Here is a 27,170-nt window from a genome sequence, read left to right as displayed (position 1 = left end):
AGTTTCCATTTTTTTACTAAAATACTTCTACAATAAATTACTTTCTGTCAATATTAGGTAGATTTCATAGAAATGTGTCTATTGCAATCACCGGCATGACAGAATTACCTTGAGATATTTGCATATTTTCAGATCATTACCATTAGAATCCAAAACTACCATAATTAAAAAATTTACAATTATATACACTAGGAGCTTGATTATGTGACCTAGGATCACCTGACTCTCCCACTGGCATGTCAGCATTATCTGTTGTTAATTTGTGTCTTTCTGTCTCAACAAGCAGACATCTGCACTTCTTTTCCTTGTCTGAGTCATGCTCATTTTATTGATTAATTGACAGATATATGCTGACCAGTTTAGTGTACATTGTTGTTTTATGTAGTGGTTTTTTTTTTTTTTTTTTTTTTTTTTTACATTAGTGGAAGTGAATGTTGCTTATTTTACTTATTTTGAATGAACATAAACTGTGTGTTTTGTTTTGAAATGGGTGTTGGTGTAATAACCACTAAACACTGAAAATATCTTGAAGCTTATTCAATAACAGTAGAAAATGAACATGCTATAAAAACCAGAAACGCATTAACAAAAATTATTCAACTCTATGATGATGCTGTATGGGTATTTCCAGGAAAGACATTAAAGGACTCCACTTTCAGTGCCCATTTTAAAAGAAAAAGCTATTCAGTTGCACAAATTGTTGGGTAGTGAAGAAAATGACCTTACAGCAAGTGAGAGTTGGCTTTGGCGAAGGGCAAGTTATTATTTCTGATGAAAAACTTTCAGCCGGTGATGATGCTGCTAAAGAGTTCTTGTAAACTTTGAGTCAACAGATGAACTCTTTAACGTAGATGAATCAGGTCTCAACTACAGTATAAAATTTATTTGAATTTACTTCAAATTTATTTGAAGTAAATGAGCTGGTCCTTATTTAATGTACTTATTTCCAAAAATCATTTGTCAATAAATTGTTACCAATATTTTCAAGTTCTGAGAGGATATTTTGAGCTCATAATTTTTTACTAGTGGCTCACCAAAAATGTATGACAAAATTAATTTATGGTTGTAAGATCCAAAATTTGATGTGTCACATATGTTGTTTAAAGTACTTGTGTTTTATGTTTTAGCATAATATTTTGCTTTGAAATCCATAAGTAAAATTTTCAAATCTAAAGATTTTGGATCTAAAGATAAACTAATGATTGCTCTTGTTTAAAATTGTTTACTTAAAACAATAGATGATATGACAGATTATCTTCTTCAAGTCAGCTCAGTTCTTATCAGGCATTATTGTGAATGATATCATGTTCATTAAATGAAATACATGTTAAAATGAATAAAAAATATACAAGATTTCCCTTAATTAAATAGCTTTACTAGGTGTACACAGTGTGTGATGAATCAGTTCATCTGATAATAAGCAGAGTTCCTGCTATTAAGCTACACTCCGAGCTGTGTACGCTTTGCAACCGCTTCGGAGATGTCACCAGATGTGTCCAAGTTCCTAATTATGAGACTGAGGAATCATTCGTGGAAACATATCATGTGCAGTATGCAAGAATACAGTCTGCTAGGTAAGAATTCATTTTAACCATATCATTGTAAAATGAAAGTTAAATTATGATTACTATCACCATTATATGATCTGAAAATAATAAATTAGTAGAAATAAACACTATCTATTAATGTTGATTGTTTGTGTAGTATGAATATAAATACTGGTGCAACTTAATATATATATATATATATATATATATATATATATATATATATATATATATATATATATATATATATATATATTTGCTAATTCTTTATTGCCATAAATGGATAAAGTTTTACAATGTACATGAATTTTAACTTGACTTAAGATTTTAGTTTAATTCTTGGTACTTCTTAGGCCATCACTATTACCTATGTTCTGCCCTGTACTCTGGCAGCTCTTGGGTCATCACTTTGTAAAAGTATAGGAAATGTTAAAACTTGATATTACCCTTGGTACACTAAATAGTAAATTTTAAAACTTGCTATTTAGCTCTATTTTCTAAAATTTGTTTTAAAATTTTATTTTTGTATTGAATATGTTTGTCACCTAATATATAAAAATATATTTTATGGTTATAACAAAGGTAGTAAACAAACAATGCATGTTCAGCTGTTCTGTTTCTGTTTCACAAGCGAGTTTAACTGCTTCGAGCGTAGAAACAGCGGGCTGAATGAGTCACACTCCATTAACATCACAATGGAAGACCAAACAAACACTCTCGTACATTCTGTCGGAATTTCGGGGAATTAAAATCAGTTTAAAGTGTAGTAACAAGAAACAGCGAGTTATCCCGCTTTGCACGTTGCAGGCAAAAAATATACACAATAGTATTTATACTAACATGAATTGTAAGCAAACAAATGTACCATTATGTCAGTAGAGCAGTATCATAATAGAAAGTTTATTATATTTTTAGTAAGCTATTATGTAGATGTTTGTATTTAAAATAAATTGAATTGAACTTAACTGAAATATCTTTATTCATGTTAGTAGATAAAAAGTACATGAATGTTGTCAAGCATTTACAGTAAAATAACAATATTATATTCTTACTAAGGATTATACTATAATTGTGTATTGTTTGTAATTGATTCAGTTACTATATTGCCCTTTTGTCTAGTATTATAACAGTGATTGCTTCCTAATAAAGGTAGTTTGTTAGCTTTAATTAATTTATTAGTGTAGAGAATAGCTTGGTACATGTAATGGCTATAAACTGTCATGATACCCATACTAGAAAATTTATTTTTGACTATTATTCCAATCAAGGTCCAAAATAATACAAATACACCTTTTTTGTAGTATTATTATCCTATTTAAATTAAATTTTGATGTGGCTCCGTAAATGCTTAAGCCAAACGCAATTCCAGTGTTTACATAAGCAAAGTAAAGGAGTCTTAAAGTATCACTTGAGCAAATTTTAGACATTTTGTAAATTATAAATAAACCGGAGGTAATTTTTTAACAACTTGATCAACATGCAAATCCCAAGTTTAATTGGTTTCCGTTGGTATATATTTTCTTGATTGGAGCACAAGGCAAACTCTACATTGGTATTTGAAATGAGAAAGCACATCTAAATCAAATAATATACAGTAATTCATTCATTTATACTCTGACAATTAAACCACAATTGGAAAGCCTATATTAAATTACACAATTTTTCATACTTTTCTGGGAAAATGCCTCCAAAATACCCGTGTGGCACCTGTGACATTGGTGTTAGGTTTTCAGGAATAAAATGCACTGGTCAATGTCAAAAATGGTATCATGCAGGATGTCAGAACATACTTGAGAAGAACTTGAAAAAATGGGGTGCTGACGAAATTGACTTATGGAAATGCACTCTGTGTAGAGGTAACCAACAACTGTGTCCTACAGTAGAAATTAATGACTCAACTTCATCAAATTGTGACATCCTTAGTAGTCCGATTCAAGGACTTGGAAGTAGTAATATTCAAAATAGCTCTCCAGATATCTTGAACTCCTCTCTTGTAGATTTTAAGTTAGAAAAAATGAAGACAAAACTGCAGGACCATGGAAAATTGGAAGAACAGGATTTAGAAACATCCCTGACACTAGCTGCCGAAGCCGGATCTTTTTTATTACAAGAAAATATTGATCTCAAGAGAAATAACAATAATTTGAATTGCCAAGTAACTGTACTCAAAACTAACTTACTCTGTATGGAAGCAAAAATTGAAGAACTCACTACAAGGGAGAATAAATATGAACAAAAAATTGAAACTCTACTAAGTCAAATGGAAGAATTGGAACAGCAACTTAGTAAGTCTAAACAAGATAAAATTGATGTCCAAACAATTTTTGAGGAACATGACATTAAACAATCTGAAATTCTCACTAACTACTCACTTAAAATCAATGAACAAGAAAAATTAATTGCCAAACTTAAACATTCAGCAGAAAAAAGTCACACTAATGTTATAAAAACCTCTGTAGATGTTGGAACCCAAACTATTCATATAAACTCACCTCCAACAAATGTTACCCTCCTCCTAGATCTGGATCTCATTAAAGAGAAACAGGACCAGATGGTGCAATCCATTACAGAACTTAATAGAAATTTAAAAAACATAGCCATCACGATACCTCTAATGACAGAGGACCCAGGGTCCAAAACATCATTGACAGGAGACTCCAGCCTCTCGACAACTCCAAAGCCTACTGAATTAACTGGGGGAATCAGTCAAACCCCGACAAAAAAACTGTCTACAACAGCTCAGACTAGAATTTTCAACCTCTCGACAACTCCACAGGCAACAGAATCAACAGGGGGAATCAGCCAAACCCCAACAAAAAAACTGTCTATAACAGCTTTGACAAGGAGCTCTAGCCTCTTGACAACTCCACAGGCAACAGAATTGACTGGAGGAATCAGTCAAACCCCGACAAAAAAAACTGTCTATAATAGCAAGTGATGATGAATTTGATAAACATGACACTGGGAGAGACAGACAAACTCCGACCAACAAACTGGATGAAGTTGAGACTGGGAAAGACAGACAATCTCTGAGTTTAAGTCTAAATCATCAACCTAAAAATCCTATTCCATCAGACAATAAGGCCTATAAAATCCCTGAAAGAGGCTCTGTGCTCAGCAAAACCCCACCAATGAATACTTTTAAAAGATTACAAAATGAAAGTCATGAGGAGTTTTTTATAAAGCACATAGACTTCTACAAGGACTTAATAACAAACTGGAGGGAATCCTGCACCACACTTAAGCCTACCTTACTGCAGGGCGATCTTGCCAATAGCTCTGAATTCAACGAAACAACCCCTTTAGTGGAAAAAAGTAGTTTTTTAGACAAAACTTACCCCATATTGAAACGATTCAAAACAAAATTTTACAAAAGAAAAACAATAGGCTTTCAAGTAGCAAAACTCTCACCGTGCTACATCAGAACGTAGATCGAATTTCTAACAAAATTGACAAGATGAATGCCCTTCTAGACACAACAAACCCTGACTTAGTCATCATAACAGAACATGGACTAAAAAGAGAGGTCCTGCTAAACACAAGACTGATCGGCTACAAATTAGTAGCAGAATTCAGCAGGACAACTTTCTTAAAAGGAGGTGTTGCCATCTATGCAAAAGAGTTGCTTCAGGAGAAAATTGAAGCAATAAATGTTCATGACCAGTGCATTGAGCTATTGTGTGAAGTGGCAGTCATTAAAATCAAAATAGGAAAAATTACCACCTTCATTATAGGTGTGTACAGAACAAACAGAAACTTGATTCAAGGCCTGGAAATCATAGCTCAGATCCTTCAAAAAATACAGTCCGAAAAGCATCGTGTCATCTTCATGGGCGACATTAACATAGATTCACTAGATAAAAAGCATGACTACATCCTAATGCAAGACATCCTAAAAAGCCATGATATGGAGAGACTCGATTTACCACCCACAAGGATTACACCAACTTCAAGAACCTCCATTGACTGTGTTTGCACAAACCTCCCACAAGAGGAGCTTGATGTTCATGTCATTAACACAGGAATTTCCGATCACACAGGCCAACTATGCACACTAAAGCTGAACAGCACAAAACTCCAGGCACCTTCTACCATGGAGCGTAGGCACATAAACAACAGAAATCTTTATAAGCTCAAAACATGTCTCGGCCAACAAGACTGGACAGAAGTCTACAGTTCTCTGGAGGTTAACGATGCCTACAACAGATTTCTTCAGATACTGACTGATGTAATGAACGAGGCTTGTCCGATGGTTAAATCAAGAACAATGCCAAAGCGAAGTAAATTAATGTTAAATGACCCTACAACAATTCACCTAAAAGGAATGCTGGTTAAGGCCCAAGACCAATACAATGCAACAGGTAGTGAAGAGCATAAGAGAAATGCATCAGCGATAAAAAAGGAATATGACTTATATGAAAGTCGGAACGCCCATCTTCCCCATGTTAACAAAGGTACATTTTTATCAGAAAGTACTTAGGCTACAGTCATAATTTTTTCAACATTTGTTTATTACCTTATTTTGTGTAATCAGACCCAACTTGGATAATTTTCAAAAAGTTTTTCCTAGTGAAAAATTTTTTTTTCCAAATCAATTTAAAAACTCACGTAATCGTTTGGTAAAAGTTTTATAGCAGCAAAACTAAGATTGCAAATTGCATGAAATTGGGTCTGATTGTTGGCAATAGCCTATAGATTACGTGCAAAAAATATCAGTACTGTATCTTGAATACTTCCTGAGAAAAATGTACCTTTATGAGAAAAATGCTAACTTTCCGGAAATCGCATTTATTGTGAAAACAAGACTAAATGAGGCTCTAGGTCTACCTTATAAAAGTCCTGGGCCATACTGGGGTCCATCTGCTTCATCATACTTTTCATTTTGAACCATTCTTCTTTTTCTTCTTTCTTGTCTGGCTTCTTTCGTTATTCCTTCCGCAGCTTTCTCACTTTTCCTCTGTCGCAATTCATCAATTCCGCGCAAAGCACTCACTGACCTATCACATAAACTTAGTCCAAGCTTCTGGAAAACTTCAAGTTTGCCACTATTTCTATCATTGAACGAAGTGACAGCATCATATACACCAAGTTTCAACGTATCCAGCCTTACCCGTTTTGGAATTTTGGCCCATACCACATTGTTGAAGCTCTCGTTTGGATTCTGCGTATGTCCGTGTAAACATTATTTTAACAACTCAGAATTTGTTAGTGCCCTGTAGATGTATTTTATTTCTAACATTATCTCTTCAGGTAGGCTATCTTTGTGGTCATAAACTGTACCTTGAGCCTTAGCCTTCTCATAACCACACCACGAGTCTACGCCTTTCGGACACAAACCGTGTTGAGGATTTTCATTAGTGGAGAGTTTATGAAAGTAGGTGGCCCGAATATTTTTCTTAATTTCTTCTACATTCTTTACACCTCTTCTTATTGCAAGGCCATAATATGTTTGTAATTTGTCTATTTGGGCGTCTGTTAGTCTTTTCTTTCCCCCAAGCACCTTACCGTCACCTAATTTTATTTTTATTTATTTATTTCACAACAAACATAGGCTAATAGGAAAATCATATGTGAAGTAACATTAGAGGTAACACAGAGTAAGAATCAAGTCATAGAGGTTAAAACTTCTCTGTGTATAGAGAAGTGTGCACTATACAATGTGCTGAAAGAAGTGGTCAGCTTTCTCAACGCGTTTTCCGACCAAAAACAGCTGACATACCTCTAGTTTTTATTTAATTTTGAAACTTAGGAATAAGATACAACTGTGAGAGTTATATTTTTTTAAAGGGAATAAACTAACAAATCAAAATAAAAAATAAAAAAAAATTGTATAAATTTTATTTTTTTGCGTTCCGACTCCCCTTAAGACTACTTAGACAACAGGCCACAAAAAACGCTGTGGCCGAAGCTGATAATAAGACAAAAGCTTTATGGAGGGTAATCAACTCGGAAAGAAAACCTAAAGAAAAAATAAACCTCCCGACTGAACTTGACATACAAGGTACACTCTCATCTGACCCAATAAAGATGGCAGACTATATGAACAACTTTTTTGTCAACATAGCTGATGACACAATCCATAATAATGGACAAACTACTGGCCAAGCAATGTTACTACCAGTTGAAAATCCAGATATTCCTGTATTAGACCTCTACCAAACAACCAGACAGGAGGTGTCTCGAGTTATGGATAGTCTGAAACCAAAAACTTCATCAGGCTATGATGGAATCTCAGCAAAGCTTTTAAAAACTTGTAAAGAAGAGCTAATTGACCCCATAGTAGACATAGTAAACAAATCTTTTTTGTCTGGAAACTTCCCATCTGCTCTAAAAATGGCCAAAGTCTACCCATTGTTCAAACAGGGATCCCCAACCCAAGCCTCAAATTATCGACCGATTTCTCTAGTTCCAACATTCTCTAAAATAATTGAAAAACTGACACTAACCAGACTCATAGACCATGTAACGACAAATGAACTCCTTACAACCCAGCAACATGGATTTCTGAAAGGCAAGTCAACAACCACCGCCCTAATCTGTCTGGTAGAATTCCTTATTGATGAACTTGAAGATGGCAACACCACCACTGCTATTCTACTAGATTATAGCAAGGCTTTCGATTGCCTCAGCCACGAACACCTCATGGCTAAGCTTAGTGCGATAGGTGTAACAGGGACTGCCTATAACTGGTTTCACAGTTACCTGACAGGGCGGTGCCAAATGGTTGAACTTATGCATAATAGCAAGGGGATTATGCAACAAATCAAATCTGAACCAAAAAGCATCACACGGGGAGTTCCTCAAGGGTCTGTACTGGGTCCAGTACTTTTCATTTTATTTACCAATGACTTTCCAAGATATCTAAAAGACTATTGCAGATCACTAATGTATGCAGATGACACTGTATTGCTTTTGGGCAACAATAATCCAAAACATCTTGAAGTGACCTCTTATATTGCTCTTAACATGGCAATTCAGTATTGCCATAGGAACGACCTCGTTGTAAATGAGACAAAAACTAAGCAACTTATTTTAGGCAAGCACAGAGAGGCTGTAGGCAAGTTACCTGACCTTGAAGAAGTTACTGTTGCCAAATACTTGGGAGTAACAATTGATGAAAGCCTCTCCTGGACCCCCCACATCGATCTCCTGTGCAACAAGCTAAGTGTAAGCCTGTTTGTAATTCGCAGGATTAAGAACATCTGTGACGTGGATACAGCCAAGATCGCCTATTATAGCCTGTTCGAGACCCATTTACGCTATGGTATTGAAGTATGGGGAGCAACTACAAGGGGTAATCTAGAACGAGTGCTCTTGCTCCAAAAACGTGCTATAAGAATACTTGGAGATCTCCAGTCAAGAGAAACTTGCAGAAGCAAATACAAAGACCTAAAAATCCTGACTGTAGTAAATCTGTATATCTTGGAAGTTGTAACATACTCACATCTAAAATCATTAAGCCCCATAAGAACCGCAGCTCAGATTCATGACTACAGCACAAGACAGTCAGCCAATTACAGCCTTCCTACACACCATCGCACAATGACTGAGAAGAAACCCAGCTATGCAGGTGCCAGAATGTGGAATGTCCTTCCTCCAGAGCTGAAGACTGCAAGCATTCAACAGTTTCGTCACTTGCTGAAGAACTGGCTTCTTGACCACCCATTTTACTCCATGACTGAGTTTTACGGATGGCGACAATCACAGGAATTTTGATCCTCTAGAAGAAACATTTTTCACCATTCTATTTACTATTGTTATTGATAGTATATGTTGTTTTTTATTAATTTATGACGCAAATTCTGTACTTAAAGTTCATGAATAAAGCATGCTGACTTCTGACTTCTGAAAGTGAATTTAATTAAGAATCAAGAATCAAGATCTTTATTGACCATTAAGTAATACAAAATTACAATAGGCTTCGTCAGTTCCAACAATAAAATATCACAGCTTGCTAATTTAAAGATACATAAAATAACATATTATGTGCAATAAATAACACAAACACCAATACTAATATAATACAATACTACATTACATAAAAATTTTTAAATACCCACATTTAACTGTCACTAATATTATATTCTAAAAATTCTCTTATGGAGTAAAATGCACGACTTGACAGCCAACTAGAAACCTGCCTCTTAAATGAATTAAAATCTAATAATCTCCATGATTCAGGGAGTTTGTTAAAAAAATTTATTTGTAAATATTTATGACTCTTTGCATATTTTTCTAGTCTAGGAATAGGCAGGACTAAGTTGTTTACATTTCTTGTTTGATAACTATGGATACCATTAAAACAGAGGAAGTCATTAATATTCTCTTTTACATAAATTAAATTTTGAAAAATGAAAATGCAGGGTACAGTCATTATATTATGAGTAGAAAAATAAGCCTTACAACTACTCCTAAACCCTAAACCAAAAAGGATTCTTATTGCCTTTTTTTGCCATAAAAAAAACTCTTTCCGCACCAGTACTACTTCCCCACAAAATATTTGAATACAATAAATGAGCATGAAAAAAACTAAAATATGACATTTTCATCAACTCTTGGCTTACACAGGTCTTTAACTTTCTCAATAAAAAACAAACACGTGCCAATTTTGAGATTAAGTTGTTTGTATGATCCTCCCATAAAAGCTTCTGATCAATAGTGACACCTAAGAGTTTTATTGGCTTTGTCATTTTACTATCTATCTGCATTTGTCTCAAAGTAAACACTATATGTTCCGTTTTACTTTCATTTATTTTAAGATAGTTAGAATCAAACCATACATTGGCTGTGTTAATTACTCTATTAGTTTGATTGAGCACTTTATTTAAACAATTTCCATTTACTAAGATAGAGGTGTCGTCTGCGTACAGTATGGTATCACAATCTAAATTAACAGGCAAGTCATTAGTATATAGTACAAATAGCAAAGGACCTAGGACAGAACCCTGTGGAACTCCAGCAAGAACCTCCTTAGCAGATGAAATCTGATTTCCAACCGATACCATGTGCAATATGCCACACAGATACGTCTGAAAAAATTGTAATTGCTCGTTATTTATTCCGTAATATTCAAGCTTTTTCAAAAGAACACCATGAGAAATTCTATTGAAGGCCTTGCTTAGGTCTAAAAGGGTCATTCCCACAAGTTCATGATCCTCAAAGCTCCTTAAAATCTTTGTCACAGCAATATCTAGGGCCTTAACTGTAGAGTATCCTGGACGAAAACCAAACTGGCTACATGAAAGAATTTGATATTTATCAAAATAATCTAATAGTTGTTTTTTAACGCAAGTTTCTACAATTTTTGAAAATACTGATACAATTGTTATGCTCCTATAGTTATCAATACACATTCTATCACCCTTCTTAAACAGAGTTATACTTTTGGATTATTAATTTTTTATAAAATTGGATTATAAAATTATTAATTAAGGAGACGGAACCTGATTCTTTATAACCAAATTAGTTTATCGAGACTTATCTATGTAAAGGAAGTGTCCTAAATTATATATCAACGAAGGACTTTTCACTACGACATCAGGGCTGGTGATCAAGTTGTGAAAATTTCCATAAGAAATGCATTGCAGCAAATACATTTTATTTATTAAAAGAAGCTGTCATAATCAACTGTTCTATGTAAACATTATAATATTACAACACAATCATATGTTCAATTAATTTAATTACCATTTGAAAAGTATTGCTATTTATATTCTTGAAAGCATAAAGTAAGCATAAAAATAATATGGACACAACATTATATATATATATATATATATATATATATATATATATATATATATATATATCTAAGATAAGCTTAATTCCATTCCTAAACTGCACAGAATGCTGTATATCATTATGCACTATATCACCATTACTGTGCATTATATCATTAATTGCTATTGTCTTTGGTTTAACGATTCCTCCACACTGGCCTAAAATAGACCAATTGTTACTCAAATCGTCGAGGCAATTTAATAAATTATCATGGAATGTTGGAGGGAAATTCAAATAAAAACTGTTTTACTCTAAGTCTTCAGGGTCCAAAAACACTGTTTTAAAAAAACTTAAATCTAAAATGGATCAGGAGATTGGAATAGCTTTGAGTGACTATTAATTATCTCAGGAGCGTTTGAAATGTTATATCATACGTTATATGCGTTAGTATAGTGCCCTGTTTTCAACAGGAAATTGTGTGCGATCCGCGGGTAACTGCTAGTAAAACTATAAATTTTTGTAAACTATAAAAGAGTAGGATTTTTATACCTTAGAAATAGGGCAGATTTCAATCCTCAAAATGGAGTGTTCTGTTTTCGTAACATAAAACAATGGCAAATGTCCTAAATCCTATTCTCCTTTCAAATCATCCATTGTCAACAGCAAACCTAAAACAAAGAATCTTGTTGATTAAATAGGTATGCAAAGAAACAGCTGGATGAAAGAGCTTTCTATGGAGGTGTGTTGCACGTTTGTTATGCCCCAGAACTGGAAACTGTTGAAGATACCAAACAAAAACTCATTCAAAGGCGTAAAGAAATAGTAACTAGAATTAGGAGAAGATGTGAAAGTCATAAGAGGTAAGAGGAATCACTTTTTTTAATTTACTTATAAATTTGGTTAGTAAAATTTGATTTTTGGTTACAAGGGTTTGAACTAAGCTTGAGGAGTAATTTAGCTTACTTTAAAAATACAACTTCCTATGTGGTTGGAAGAAATGATAAACTTTTTATTAATTGTCATCTTAAAATGTCAAATTGAAACAAATTAGTTCTTAAAGTTATTGTACAGTGCTTATGGTAATACTATGTTTGAATGGTTTAAATTTCATTACAATAGTAAATTTGTATATACACGTAAATGTCTATCATCTTTAGTCTTAACCTTAGACAATAGACAATAGACAATAGACAAATTCTTTATTAACACAACATCGAGAAATGCAATGGCGTCAATTTTATATAGGTATTTTCCTTCAGTGAATGTGTTCTTCATTCTTCCTCCAGTCCAGGAACTCATCAATGGAGTAAAATGGTCGGTCGATGAGCCAGTTGGTCAGGGCTGTCTTCAACTTCTTCACGTTCAGCATTTTTAGATCTTCTGGTAGGAGGTTAAAGAGTTTCCTCCCCATATAGGATGGTTTCCTCTCATATGATGCAGTGTGATGTAGAGGGAGGTGAAAGTTTGATGCATGACGAGTGTTGTTTGTGTGTATATCAAGGCCTCGTTGAAGCTGTTCGATCGTTACATATAATATGACTTCTTTTATGTATAGGCCGATGATTGTTAACACATTTGTAGTTTTGAAGACCTTTCTGCAGCTCTCCCTTGGGCCAAGGCCGGCCATAATCCTGATTGCTCTCTTCTGGAAAAGTAGAATTCGATTAAGGTTTCCTGCTGTTGTGCCTCCCCAAACTGCAAGGCCATATCGTAAGTGAGACTCGAACAATGCATGGTAGGCAGTTTTTGTTGTGGCATCATCACTGACGAGGTTTACTCTTTTTAAAATGTACAAGCAGGAGTTCAATTTTTTGGAGAGTGCGTCAACATGATTGTTCCAGGATAGTGCATTGTCGATAGTCATTCCTAGGAATTTGGTCTGGCTTTCCATTGATACTTCTGGTAGTTCTGGGACTTCCTCCTGTCTTCTCCCAAAAGCTAATTGTTTGGTTTTTTCAGCGTTTACAACTAAGTCGTTTTCATGACAGTATTGATATGCCTTATTCAGTGCTATGTAAGAGTTGATGGCCACATTGTTTGGTGATGACTCGGAGACTAGAAGTGTCGTATCATCAGCGTACATTAGGGGAGTACAGTGCATTCCTAGATATTGTGGCATGTCATTTGTCAGGAGAATGAATAGGACTGGTCCCAATACCGACCCCTGAGGTACACCCCTTGTAATGGGTAAAGGGTCTGATCTTACTTCTTGGCGTATGTTTTTTTGTGTGTCTTGAATGTCAACAACCTGACTTCTTCCTTCCAAATAACTCTTGAACCATGCGTGGGCTTGGCCTTTCACACCAAGCTGTTCAAGTTTGTTGAGGATCAGTTCGTGTCCCAAGCAATCAAAAGCTTTGCTGAAATCCAGCATAATTCCAGTAACCAGATTTTTTTCTTCCAAGCTATCAATGATGAATTCCGCAAGTTTGATTATGGCAGATGTTGTGGATCTTCCCTTGATGAAGCCATGTTGGCTTTCTGTTAACAGGCTGTTATGTTCACAGTGGTCCATTAGTCTTTTTAAAACTATTTTCTCAATTACTTTGGAGAAGGTTGAGATTAACGATATGGGTCTGTAGTTTTTGGCTTCAGTCTGGTTTCCACTTTTTAGCTTGGGGTATACTTTACTTTGTTTAAGTGCGGCTGGAAAGTGGCCATAAGCGAGGGATAAGTTTGTTACTTTGACTAGTGGTGGAGTTAAAGCTTTCTTACAGTGTTTCAGCATCTTTGCTGAAATTTCATCTAATCCTGACGAGGTTTTGGGTTTAAGATTATCGATGATCTCTTCAATTTCTTGTTCATCAGTGAAAGGTAGCTGTGTTAAATCATTACCTGAGGTTTGTGGAGGTGCAGGTTGTTTTGTGACTTTTGGCTGGTTTTTTAGGGTGATTTCTGCAATATTGGTGAAAAACTGGTTAAAGTGATTAGCAATTGTGTGGGGGTTAGTGACGATTTCCTGTCCTATAGTAATTTTTGGTTCTGATATTTTTGGTTGATTGTCCTTCCTCTCACTATTTATGACCTGCCACAATGCCTTTGATTTATTTGCAGCGTTTGCTATGTGATCAGCTGATGCTTGGCGCTTTACTGATTTCAGCCTCATATCATAATCTTTCTTTGCCTTGCTCATTTTATTTTTATCTGATAGCGCTCCAGTGAGTTCATATTTTTGAAGACATTGTAAATAGTTTTGTTTCAGGCAATTTGTTTCTTCGTCAGCAAAAACCATCACCTTCCTCCTCCTAGGGCGGACATTTTTTCTAGGGCAGGTTGAGTTCAGGTTGATTACCACTGTTGACAGAAGATTTTTGTATGCTGTTTCTGCTGAGTCTGTGTTGTGTACATTTTGCCAGTCTTCATTTTCCAACTGAACCTTTAGTAAGTTAAGGTTTCTTTGGTTTAATATTCTGCGCATTGTACTTTGTTGTTTTGGTAGAGTTGTTGTGTGTGTTATTTCACAGATTTGAGCTGAGTGGTCAGAAATTCCAGCATGGATCACGTTAGTAGTTATTTCATCCGAGACCATATTTGTACAGATGAAATCTATAGATGTCTTGGATGTTGGGGTAACTCGTGTTGGAGGGAGTGGTAGTCTAGTGATGTTGTGGCTGCTTAGGGTGTCATTAAGCATATCATTCTCCCTGTCTTTTTTCAGACTATTAACATTTATGTCTCCCATAACAAGAATCGGGTGATTCTCAGCCCTCGTTTCTTCAATTGTCGCTGAGAGTAAGGTTAAAGCTTCTTCAAGTTGTCCTGCTGGGGTTCTGTAGACACCTAAGATGTATAGCTGCCTTTTACCTAGCGATACTTTGATCATGCCCATCTCACATGTTAGCTCTTTGTTGTATTCTATGATTATGGGTTGCGCAGCTGTTGCTAGTTCATCTTTGACAAAAATGGCGACACCTCCCTTTCTATGGTCTTCACGGCTGAAATGTGTTTTTAGGCAGTACTTAGGCAGTCTGGTGTTTTCCATTTGATCTTTTTTAAGCCCGTGCTCGCTAATTATGATTATGTCGGGGTTGGTTTCTTCTATAAGGTGATTTAGCCGGTTTGATTTTTTACTTATTCCCTCTACATTTTGGTGTAAGACGGAAAGTTTATTTGGGACTTTTTTTATGCTTTGAGTTTTTGTTTTTCCCTGTTTTTGTTTGGTTAGGGATGTAAGATTTTCACTTTGGCATTGTCTAAAAAAGTAAGTGAGCAGTCAGGATGTACTGTCTTGAGTGTTCTGTAAAAATCAATGTGTTTGAGGAAGAAATCATAGTAGCTTTCATCCTCTGCTTTTAGCTTAGCATGTAGCGGGGGTCCATGACTTAGTTTCATTGTGGATTTTTCTATGGGTTTTTTAGCCACTTTAGCTGGTAAGGATATTTTAGGTTTCTTAAGTTTCTCTTGGGCTTTTGCGACTTGTAAAGAGATGCTTTGGAATGTTTTCCCTTGATTTTTTAAGGGTTTTTCTGTGCTGGTCTCTGTCCACATTTTTAAGTTTTTTTGTGCATGTTTGGATGTTTCCTGCAGTCTGTGCTTTCTTTGAATTGCCATTAGTCAGAGAGGTGTTCGGTTTTTTAGAGCATGTTTGGCTATTTTTTGTGAGCATAATTTTGTCAGAGTCAGTCAAAAGGTCATTTGTGTGCTGTAGCTCAGATAACTTGTTGTTGTTTAAAAGAATGGTTTCAATTTGGGCTGTCATCGTTTTAATTAAAGTTTCCATGCATCCCTGCTTTGTTTTTAGCTGGACAATTTCATTTAGAAGGGATGGCGAGTTTGAAGCTGGTTGTGATTGTTGGTTTACGTTGGGTGCTACTGTTTGTACAGAGACATTAGCAGTCCTAATATTGGAAAGAGTTGTTTCATCACTGTTCCCTACTTTACTTCTTAGGAGCTTTGTCTCTTTTTCTAGGTCTTTTATTTTCTTAGTGTACTCATTTATGGCTTGGCCAAGTTTCCTATCATTTTCTTCATAAATGGTTTGTGATTCTAGTGTGAACTGCTTTTCCCTCTCCAGTTGACTTTGAGTTTGCTCCAATTGTTGAAGTAAATTTTCAATTTTGGTGATACGAGTTTCCTCTGTTTTTTCTAACTCTTCAATTTTTGCTTCAAAACTCGTTAATTTAGCTTCTAACCTTAGGTTCTGTTCTTTCAGGATCTTATTTTCTTCAAGCAGTGCAGAGCCTATTTTAGCGGCTAGTTCTAATTTGTCATGTTCATTTTCTGTGTCTTCAAAGTAGTTGTTTTCAACCAGGCTGTTTTCAAGCTCTTTAATTGACCCATTGGGTGATTCAGCTTGGCTGTAAGCCTTAACGTGGTTGGTGCTGTCATGTTTAAGATAGATAACTCTGCTTAAGTAAAGTTTTTCAGCTTCAAAGAGAGCTTCATTGAGTTTCTTGTTTCTAAAATTATCAGTCTTTGTCTTCCCAAGGGTTAGTTTAGTATTTTCGTTGTAAGGGTACAGATCACATTCCTTCACGATGGCTGTTTTTCCATCGCCAAAGAAGGTGACATTGTGCTTGATAGGTTTCCCGCTTTCATCTGAAATTAATTCTTTAATTTCGGCTGGCCAATAAGGATAGCCCTTAAGTTTGGCAAAGACCATGTCTCCACTGTTGAACATTGTAAGGATTAGCCTCTTCGTTAATAGATGTGGATTGTCAAAGATGAAACGGTTTTTTATAATGATGTTTGTCAGACTCCTCTGTGTTAAAATTACTGGTAATCCTTTGTGGTAATCCAAATCCTTAGTGTAAATGGTTGGTGTCAAATATAAAAATAGGTTCAGTGATTTTTAAAAGGATTTAACTGAATTCCTTTGTGTCAAATGGTTGGTGTCAAAAAATTAAAATGAAGTTCAGTGCTAGGTCAACAGGGTGTTGAAAATTTATGTAATATTGCTGACAACCATTTAACACATCACTCACTTTTTCATTATATTTTGACATATTTTTATATTATACTTACATTATATTTTTACTGTTATAGTGAAAGAAAGGGATTGTCTCTTTCTTGTAAAAAATGTAGATAATTATTTTCTTTCCCTTAGAAATAAGAATAAAATATTTTTTAAAGTAAACAATCTTATTTTACAGTTGTCTTTGTAATAAAAATAACTTTTTGTGTAGCAAAAAGATTTAAACCTTTGGTGGGAATTGAACACTGGCCCACCTATCAATTGCATTAGATGACAGTTGGTGCCTTTATCAACTGAGCCACTTGGACTTGTAGATAAGAGAGAACCCAGTTGTCCTTGTATCACTGACAAGTCTATCAAATAACCTATGACATGTTTTTATTGGAAAAACCCAATTTGGCATTTGTTTGTTTATTTCTAAAAACTGTCAAATCCGGCTAAAACAATTTATTGTAAATTGAAATAAAAGTTTTGTTCTGTTTTTCTTCTACATGCAATATAGATATTTTCTTACTTTATTTTAGATGTGGGTAAAAATACTTTCTTTTAAGTAGAAAATCTTATTAAAAATTGTTTATAATGAAAAAATTGTTATGAAATAAAAAGGTCATGCCTGTTTGTTTGCGGTTTTTATATCTTATGACTTAATCTTAGTAGAAATATACTTGTAATAATTTCACTGAAATATCAGAGTTAGAGGTTAAGATGTTCACCAATCACATTTAACAGGATAATTATTAAACACAAATTTAAAAACACATGCTTGATTTATAGTTGCTTAAATAAGATACTAATATCACTCTTTTAAATATTTACACATAACAAAATTCTATATTCCACAAACTAAAAACAAAATAAAGTCAGATGATAAAACCCCTGTTTACTCACAAGGCCTACTCTCAGGCTATAGAACTGGCAATTGCCGCATATGCGGCTCATTTGGTCTCCCAGAATTGGCATCGCCGCATATGCGGTCCATTTGCACTCTTTTGTTTTCATGACTCGTGAACGTGTAATTATTAACCAATCACGTTTTATCTGATACCAATGTAGAGAAGAAGAATCAATCTACATATTGATACCGGTTTTGTCGGTCTTTGCTTTTATGTTGCATTCTCTTTATACATTGCAAAATGTTATTCCGCCCCGCACTAGTCTATTGGTAGACAGCTGACGACAACAACTATAGCGCTTGTTACACAACATTTGTTTCATCGTATTTGATTAGTCGTTGCTGCATACTTTGTATAGGTTATGTTTGTTTTGTTTTATATTTCATTATTAAACTATTTAGTTAGATTCTGAATCATGACGATCAGATGAGTGGAAGACCTTCAATTGTGACTGACGAACTTGTGAAAAAATCGAGATTGCAGTCCGTGATGATCGCAGATTGACGTTAGATGAACTTTCTGCGATGTTTCCGCAAATCTCCAGATCCCTGATACACGAAACAATCACAGAAACTCTCGGATATCGGAAATTGTCTGGGAGATGGGTCCCAAAACACCTGAAATGAATACTAACATGTCTCAACGATTCATTCTTTCCCTGGCTACAGTCCAAAAAAGAAATGTAACGCAAAACTTTAATAATGATTATTTTGGAATGTTGCATAACCTTAATAAGGATTTTCCTCTTATACCGAAAGTACATAAGAAGTTGATAGGACGTCCCCTTATGTCGTAATAGGCTTTTCAGTCCTACTTATGTGTGTATTTTCTTCATCAGGACAAGGCAAACTCAACTATGTCAAAACAATTTTGATCAAAATAGATTTCCGAGAACTAGGTAATCGAACGTATATAGTATTTTGGTCGAGGCAATATGGCAAACTAAACTGTGACATAGCACTTTTTAACCGAAGTAGGCATCTCGGTTGTACTTAAGTATATATATTTTTTCTTCATCAAAACAACAAGGCAAACTCTACTATGGTACTGGAAATATCTTAGACCTGAAATATATGACAAGGACTGGAAATATATGCTTTTTGACCGAAGTAAGTTTCCGAGACCTGTGTGATCTTGATCTGGATGGCAAGGCACATTCAGTTGCGATGTTAAGTATATAATTAATTAGAACCATAAATGCTCCTACTTGTGCCAAGTAGGAGACTTGTGCCAAACATGATATAATAATTAAGTTAAACTCTGATACTATTTACCATGAACTTAAATAATATTTACCTGATGTATGCCTACTTATGTTTTTAAATTTTCATAGAACTCCATCATTTTACATCATAAGTGTCTTTACTAAGTAATATAAGGACTTAGGTTCTAAATATTGCATGCGAAGCCGCAGGTAACAGCTAGTTAGTAGTTTATGAAAATGTGTACTTCTTAACCTTACTACTGATCGTCCACTAAGCATTGCCATCCATTTCGTGAGCAAATCAACCAGAGGGGCCTGGTTAGCAGCAGCTAAAAACAAAAGGAACACGATCACCATGCATCCTCAGCCCCAGGTTCAGTATTTGTAAACGAACATTTGATTGTCCATGTCAAGTCACTTTTATATCAGGCTAAGAAAAAGGTCAAGGAAAAACAGCTTACCTGTGCCTGGGTTAAAGAAGGTAGGGTCCTTGGGAAAGTAACTGCAGATCTGGTGTTAATTCTGCACTGAAATTGAAGTGAGAAAACAAGGGTAATAGTAAGCTTGCTTTAACTCTAGATGTGTTGTGGCTGTTATTAATATAATACCATACATGTTTTGTTTGTTAGTTATTATTTGATTATATTAATACATACAAATTTTATTCTGCATGTTACACAAAATACAGATTAGACACCAGATTAGGTTTAGATACCACATTGGATTATTTTATTTTATCTATATTATCACATAAAGAATATTAATTTTTTTCATATAGATCATAATCTGTGCTATCATCATTATCATTAAAACACAGTTAAAATGAATAAGTAGTCAGTTAAATTAATAATAATATTGCCAGTTGCCTTTTTCATTACATTTAGTAAATCCAGTCTCATTTATTACAATTTTATAATATATAGATAGGCTATTTATTTTTAAATATTTTATAATGCATGATGGGCTGAATGAATTGTTAATTTTGTGAAGAAATGCGTGTCCGTCTGTCTGTTTGTGTGTGCATGCATGTGTGGTATATTCAATGTACATTATATAGATAATAGGTAAATTTTATAACTGTATGAATAAAATTGAATTAATTTTTTTATCATAATGTAAGAAATCTAATGTATACCCATTTTGCAAAAAGTTAAAAAAATGTTTCTTTTGCTCAAATATTACAGATTATATACTGATTTTACCAATTTTTATCTTATTATTATAAATAAGAATAAACATTTTTGTTACATTAATATTTAAAAGAGTACCATTTTTTTACTTTCCATGAAGTACTTGAGTGTTTGGAACATTATTTAATGATAGTGTGAGAATTTTCTTATATTCCCATATTTTAAAAGGTTTAAATGTCTCTTTTGTTGTTTAAATTGAATATTGACATATGATATAATGGAGTGCCTGGGGGTTTTGACCTCAGAATAAAATGACAGTGATTGAATTTATCTGTTTGACGTGGGATTTTGTTTTTAAAACTATAAATTGCAATGTTTACCAAAAAATATATTTTGCATTTAATTTTTTTGTTTAAACAAAGTATTATAAAAAAAAATAATTTTTGATCATATAGTTTTGCTTTAAATAGTTCTTTACTTATTTATATGTGAAATTTCAACTAGTTAGATATAGAGAAACATCTATTAAAGACAATTGTGTAAATGAATGGTCGTAGGGACCTTTAATAGATAGGGATAAAAGTTGGGAGAGCGGAGGCAGGCCCAAAGTACAGCGGAATGTTTCGGCTAGTTTAGTTATAAATGATAAGTGCTCTGTACATGTGTATTTATAACAATGGACATTCTGAATTTTGTCAAGTATTCCTTGTATATTATTAATTATAAACTGTATTCAAGATGGTTTTTTCTATTAAACTTTTACAAAATATTTTGTATTGCTTCGTCTAGTAAGTAACCTGATTTAAACTGCAGTTCATTATTGGATGATTATTTAAATAATAGATCAATCAACGATTAAAAACCAATTTAAATAAACAATTTAATAATAATGAATAAAATGTAATGAATTATCATTTTATTAATTGTTATCTATTAGTTTTCAAACAGAGGATAAACCAATGACCAAAAGCATGACAGATGAGTATAGATGCGTTATATATAAAATCTTGGGTTCATCTTCAGAAAAAATTTAGATTTTGGTGAAATAATAAAACTCAGGAGAGGTGTAACCTCTATAAGAGATGTTTCAAGTCAATGACAGGATGGATTGTTACCTCACTTACAAACTGAATTTGTTTATGCTCATACAGGTTGTCGGCAAAAATATATTATTAAGAAATACTTTGAAGTGTATAAAAAAAAGGTAAGTAAAACTTATTTATTTTCACCTCAGAAAAAAAAGCTCCAAAGTAGTATGGATTTAGCTAACTTCCGTAAAAAAAGCAGAACTGAATAAAAATCAATGAAGACAGATTTCACATATCAATACTCCAACTGAAAATGAATCCATCATGAATGTTATTGCTATACAAAGAAATTATTATTATCGAGAAATTCATAAGTTTTTGGTATAACAGACTTACAAACATTTGAAGGAAAATACCTTACAGATTGTTATAATTTGCTCAAAAATTATATTCACTTGAGTAATAATAAAAACAAAATTAATCCAAGACTTTTGATGGTAGATGCAGCAATGGAGCAAACATACAAGTACATGGAAGAGAATGATGATTGCCAATTTATCACGTATGAGTTAAAAAATGTCATAATTACAGAGCATATTCCGGATGAAAAAACTACTAATAGAACGTTTTAACGTATGATATTGTTATTTCAACTAAATTTGGATCTAATACCATTGTATATTTAAAAAAAAAACAACCATGATGTATTAGCAGAAAATTTGTACAGTCAAAAATATAATAATAAAGGAGTTGAATTTCATATATTGAAAGCAGCTAATGAAATTATTAGAAGAGACATAAGAGCTCAGTATACAATGATGAAAATCATATGCCAAGTAACAAAATGTTTGAAGATGTTGGTGAATCAATTCCAAAATCTTAAGTTTTTACTATCAAAAATAATACTAAAATAAATAAAAATAACATGGAAACAATTTCAAGATATGAAAAGAAATGTAAATCTATAGCGCATGCTATAATATCAGCTGTATGACCAAGATCGTTTCTATCACCACTTATATTACTTTGGCTGCGATGTTTCATAGGAAATTTTGATCCAAAAAAGTTATAAACATATTCTTTGTTTAAAGTTTGTTTTTGGCGATGGAAGGATTGTAAAGGAAACAGGATTTGTCCGGACATTTGCGATCGTTCAGTGATACAAAAAACCAGTAACACTACGTTTCAAGATCTGCAATTTGATCTCTTCTTCAGATAAATAACTAACCTAACACATAACTACAAACTAGGTTAAAATAAACAAATCATACCAGAGGGTTGTGACACGCGTAAGTCAGGAATCACAACCACCATGTTGTGTGTCAACTCTAAAACATGCACTTAATAAAAAACTAAACACAACACTAATTATTACAACTGAACTACAGAATACAGGTCACAATATGTCTGCATTCACCGACCAACCACCTACGACTGACCAGAGGCCAATAGCAAATGGCAATAATTATTGTCACGGCAGAAACAAGATGGTGGCCAAAAAAAGGAAGGAAAAGGAGTGGGCCTTTTTTTATTATTGGTTCATGCTAGATGAATTTCTTAAAACCATAATGTCATTCCTTAGTCCTGTGTGCTTCATACAAAGAGGCTACATTATATGAAGCTTCAGCAACTTTTGTAGCTCTGCCAGAAATAAAACCTGGCACTTTTGTTCAATTTGTACATGATAATGCTGACTTTAATATTAACACTATTGATGGTAAAGGAACGTTCAATTATATGGAAAGCATTGAAATGGTAATGGTGTATTACCTCGTCGACCCATCAAGTGTTTGAAGTCACTTCGTCCTGAATCTGAGTTTGTTAAAAATTAAAATATACCTCTGCAAATATATCCAGCTTCTGCAGGTATAGGATTTTCAAAGGTAATAATTAAGTTATCTGAAGTTGAGCCGGACATTTAACCCATTGAGAAAGCAATTAACCTACCCTGTATAGAAATGAATGTTTGAATTGATTTTGGCAAAAATGCATATGTGTTCTAAAATATTAATAAAATGAGTTTGGATACAGATAAATTGGTCAACTTTTCAGAACATTTTAGTCTATTTGGTTGCTTTCAATAATGTATGTTGCTTTCTCCAAATAATTTTTTATTTAATTTTTTTAGTATATATTTACAAATTATTTAGTAAGAAAAACAAAAAAAAAATCAAAAGCAATTGTCAATATTCTATTTTTTTTGTTTGTCTGTTTTAATATTTTTTCATTCAATGTGTGTGTGTGTGTGTGTGTGTGTGTGTGTGTGTGTGTGTGTCGAATGGTTTAAGTTACCATACTCTGATGCCCACTTATGATAGCAGATTCATACATACAATGATTAGTCAAAGTAAGTCCGATCTGAATATGATAATATTCGTCATTTCTGGTATCTCAGTCATATTGTATAATTTACAGCCTCTTTTAGTTAATTTAACTAAATTTAATGTCTTACACACTTATTTTGTATTACGAATAGTATAAAACATCTTATTAAAAACCTAGAGACAACCTAAAAAAGGTTACAGATATTAATTTTCTGTATATATATATATATATTTTTTATCAATTTCTCAGAGTAAAAATTGTTCAACATTAAGTATCCAAATGGTTTGTTAAATACTAGTTCTATAGAATATCTAGTTTAGAACAATAAAAAAAATGTCAATATGAATATGGTAATGACTAGTGTTCGTGGTTTATACAATATCCTTAATAACTATTACATTTATTAATATCGATGCTATTGATTAATTTACAATAATTGATTACTGGTGTTTTGTAAGTTAAACAAAAATCTGAAAGTTAAATTATTTATAAGGTTTAATAATATATCTTGGTAGGAACTATAGAATAAACCAACATAGGGCTGAAAAAAAGTTTATGCAATTTAATTGAAAGTGCTTATTGCAATCACACTGATGAGGAAATTTCAAAAACAATGTTTTAATTTCTCCGATTAAATGCACCCAGGTCACAAATCATTCATAGCATGCTATGCAAACTTGTGAACACAATGACTACCGTAATCTCTAATTCATTTCAAACCAAGCTTGGAAACTGGAGAGTAAGTTTAGTTACCATGGACATATTAGTGTACCAGTATCAACGAACAGAAAGCTTGAAGATGACGGACATTCGTTCACATTTACGGCAAAAAATTTTGTCTCTAAAATAAACAAACCTTTGTAAACTGTAACAATTTGAAACATCTTTTATAATTTACATATTTTAGATATCTCTCTGAAAGTTTCATTATGACTGTCATTCAGTTTTGAAAAATAATGTCATATCCGTCATTACGAATATCAAAGGGAGATTAAAATAAGTTTTATAAATCTCAGATTTACCTTCTTCACTTATAGCCTCTAATGTAATATTTTGAGGTTAGAGTTGCGTATTAAATCTACCATTCGTAGGATTGTTCCAGTAGAGATATTTTGTTTATAGTAGCTTGTGAATCTTGAAGTAAAAAAGGATTACAAATGTTGTCAATACTTTCATGGCATTGATACAATAGTCTTATTAAAATACTTGTACAAGGTAGCTTAACTTTGCATTAAGTTATGTTATTAGCATATAAAAATACTTATAGTGTTTATATCAGTAGTTATTATTAGAGAATTCAATTTCAATATGTTGCTTGTTTCTAGCTATAATGCTTTTCACCTTTGCTCATGTCCCAGCAGGATGTAGTGGAATGTTAGCTTTACCTTAAATTGAAGTTCCATATGTACTACAAATACATTTTTAAAGCCATTATCCAGCCAAATGTATTTCAACTCTGGATATTCGTAAATTAACTCGTACTAAATGAGGCCTTCTAATTACTGCAAGTACATGATACGTGCCACGATTTATTTGAAATGTATTATGTACACTTATGATATTATTATTAGTGTATTAAAATTACAAATACCCATAACCCGACGTGGGTAAAATAGATTACCCACATCGGGTTATGGGTATTATGGTTTTGCTCACTCTCCAGTGCTTATTTCGGAAATTGAGTACTTTCATTTACCCTTAATGCATTCTGCATATTTTGTTTCGGCCAATGTCTGAATAAAATGCTTACTCCGCGATGTGGGTAATTCTCGTTGTCCACATCGCGAAGTGAGTAAAAATTTCTGACATTTTCCAAATTCGGAGTTTGAGTGTAACATATACGTATTTCGGATCTCACTCCATGCTAAGGAAGAGAACACACACACATAATTATTATCATTGTAAAATGAGTTTCTTTAATCTATGCATATATATATGTGTGTGTGTGTGTATATATATATATATATATATATGTGTGTGTGTGTGTGTGTGTGTGTGTGTGTGTGTGTGTGTGTATATGTACAGGGTGTCAATTAAGTCTGGAACCTCTTTTTTAATTTTTTAACCACAATATTAAAAAATACCAAATTTCACACGTGCTTACTGGTGATAGTAACGCATACATCTGCCCAATTACCGACCGGATAATCCCTTTGGGGGACGGTCCCACAAGGAGTCGGACAAAATTCTTAAATAGCAGCATAGGTCGTTTGGTATCAAATTAAAGGTCTCACTTAGCAGAGTACAACGCCGCAAACCGGACTTCAAAAGGTGGATTCATTCAGTAGGAATTGTTTTAAAATTCAAATAGCTATAACTACTGAATGAATCCACCTTTTGAAGTCCGGTTTACGGCATTGTACTCTGCTAAGTAAGACCTTTAATTTGATACCAAACGACCTATGCTGCTATTTAAGAATTTTGTCTGACTCCTTGTGGACCGTCCCCCATAGGGATTATCTGGTCGGTAATTGGGCAGATGTATGCGTTACTATCACCAGTAAACACGTGTGAACTTTGGTATTTTTTTATATTGTGGTTTAAAAATTAAAAAAGAGGTTCCAGACTTAATTGACACCCTGTATATATATATATATATAATATAATATATATCGCAGCTGCACTTTGTTGACTTTTTATAAAAAAATTTTGAAACAAGGACAAAACGGTACTAGCAAAAATAATTACTGTAAATTACACACCTATTAGTAGAAATGAGTACTGGACAAATCACATGGTTATCCCCTCATGTGTTATATATAATCTTTTTGTTCATCACAAAATTATGTACATTCAGTACATTTAAATTATCATACTATCTCAAGTTTAGTAAGAGCTTCTTGAATTGAAATTAGGTAAAAGATAACAATACCCATTTTCCAATTTATAAACTTTAATTAACACATATGAGGTCTGTCCAAAAAGTATCCGACCGCCGACCAGTAGGCGGCCGCGTCGTAACCGACCGGCTCGAACCGGTTATTGGAGGGTAGGGGCGAGCCTACTCCTTCCCATATTAGGCATTGAATATGATCCAGTCACAGCGCTCTGTTCCGTACAGTACTGCCGTGTGTGTGCATCGCATTTCAATATGACTGAACGTGTTGAGCAGCGCATTTGCATTAAATTTTGCCAAAAACTTGGCCATTCAGCATCAGAGACTATGATACAGAAAGTTTATGGTGACGTGTCTATGGGCAATACACAAATAAAAGAGTGGTTTAGGCGGTTCAAAAATGGCCGCATATCAGTGGAGAGTGATGACCGATCTGGCAGGCCTTCAACGGCCAGAAACACTGAAAATGTTGAACGTGTTCGTGCAGCAGTTAATGAAAACCATCGATTGACTGTCCGAGAGCTGGAAGAAGATTTTAGGAATACCAAAATCGTCAGTTTGTAACATTTTATA

The 27,170-nt window shown here is 33.7% G+C and overlaps 1 protein-coding gene across 3 annotated transcripts in view; it reads left to right on the top strand.

The window, feature by feature from the left end:
• Positions 1-27,170, top strand: part of LOC124360692 (RNA-binding protein 48-like) — a 41,682-nt gene that overhangs the window by 5,974 nt on the left and 8,538 nt on the right. For 2 of the 3 annotated variants that reach the window (XM_046814517.1, XM_046814518.1), the window contains exons 3-4: positions 1,381-1,574; positions 11,966-12,127. In XM_046814517.1, the coding sequence (XP_046670473.1) occupies positions 1,381-1,574; positions 11,966-12,127 (356 nt within the window). Of the gene's footprint in view, positions 1-526; positions 861-1,380; positions 1,575-11,965; positions 12,128-27,170 lie in introns of those variants that run through there. The other variant, XM_046814519.1, reaches the window with a different exon arrangement.

Source organism: Homalodisca vitripennis, chromosome 4, assembly GCF_021130785.1.
Source record: "Homalodisca vitripennis isolate AUS2020 chromosome 4, UT_GWSS_2.1, whole genome shotgun sequence".
Classification (NCBI taxonomy): Eukaryota; Metazoa; Arthropoda; class Insecta; order Hemiptera; family Cicadellidae; genus Homalodisca; species Homalodisca vitripennis.
Note: the sequence above shows the minus strand (reverse complement) of the source record. Positions and strands in the feature narration are given on the sequence as shown.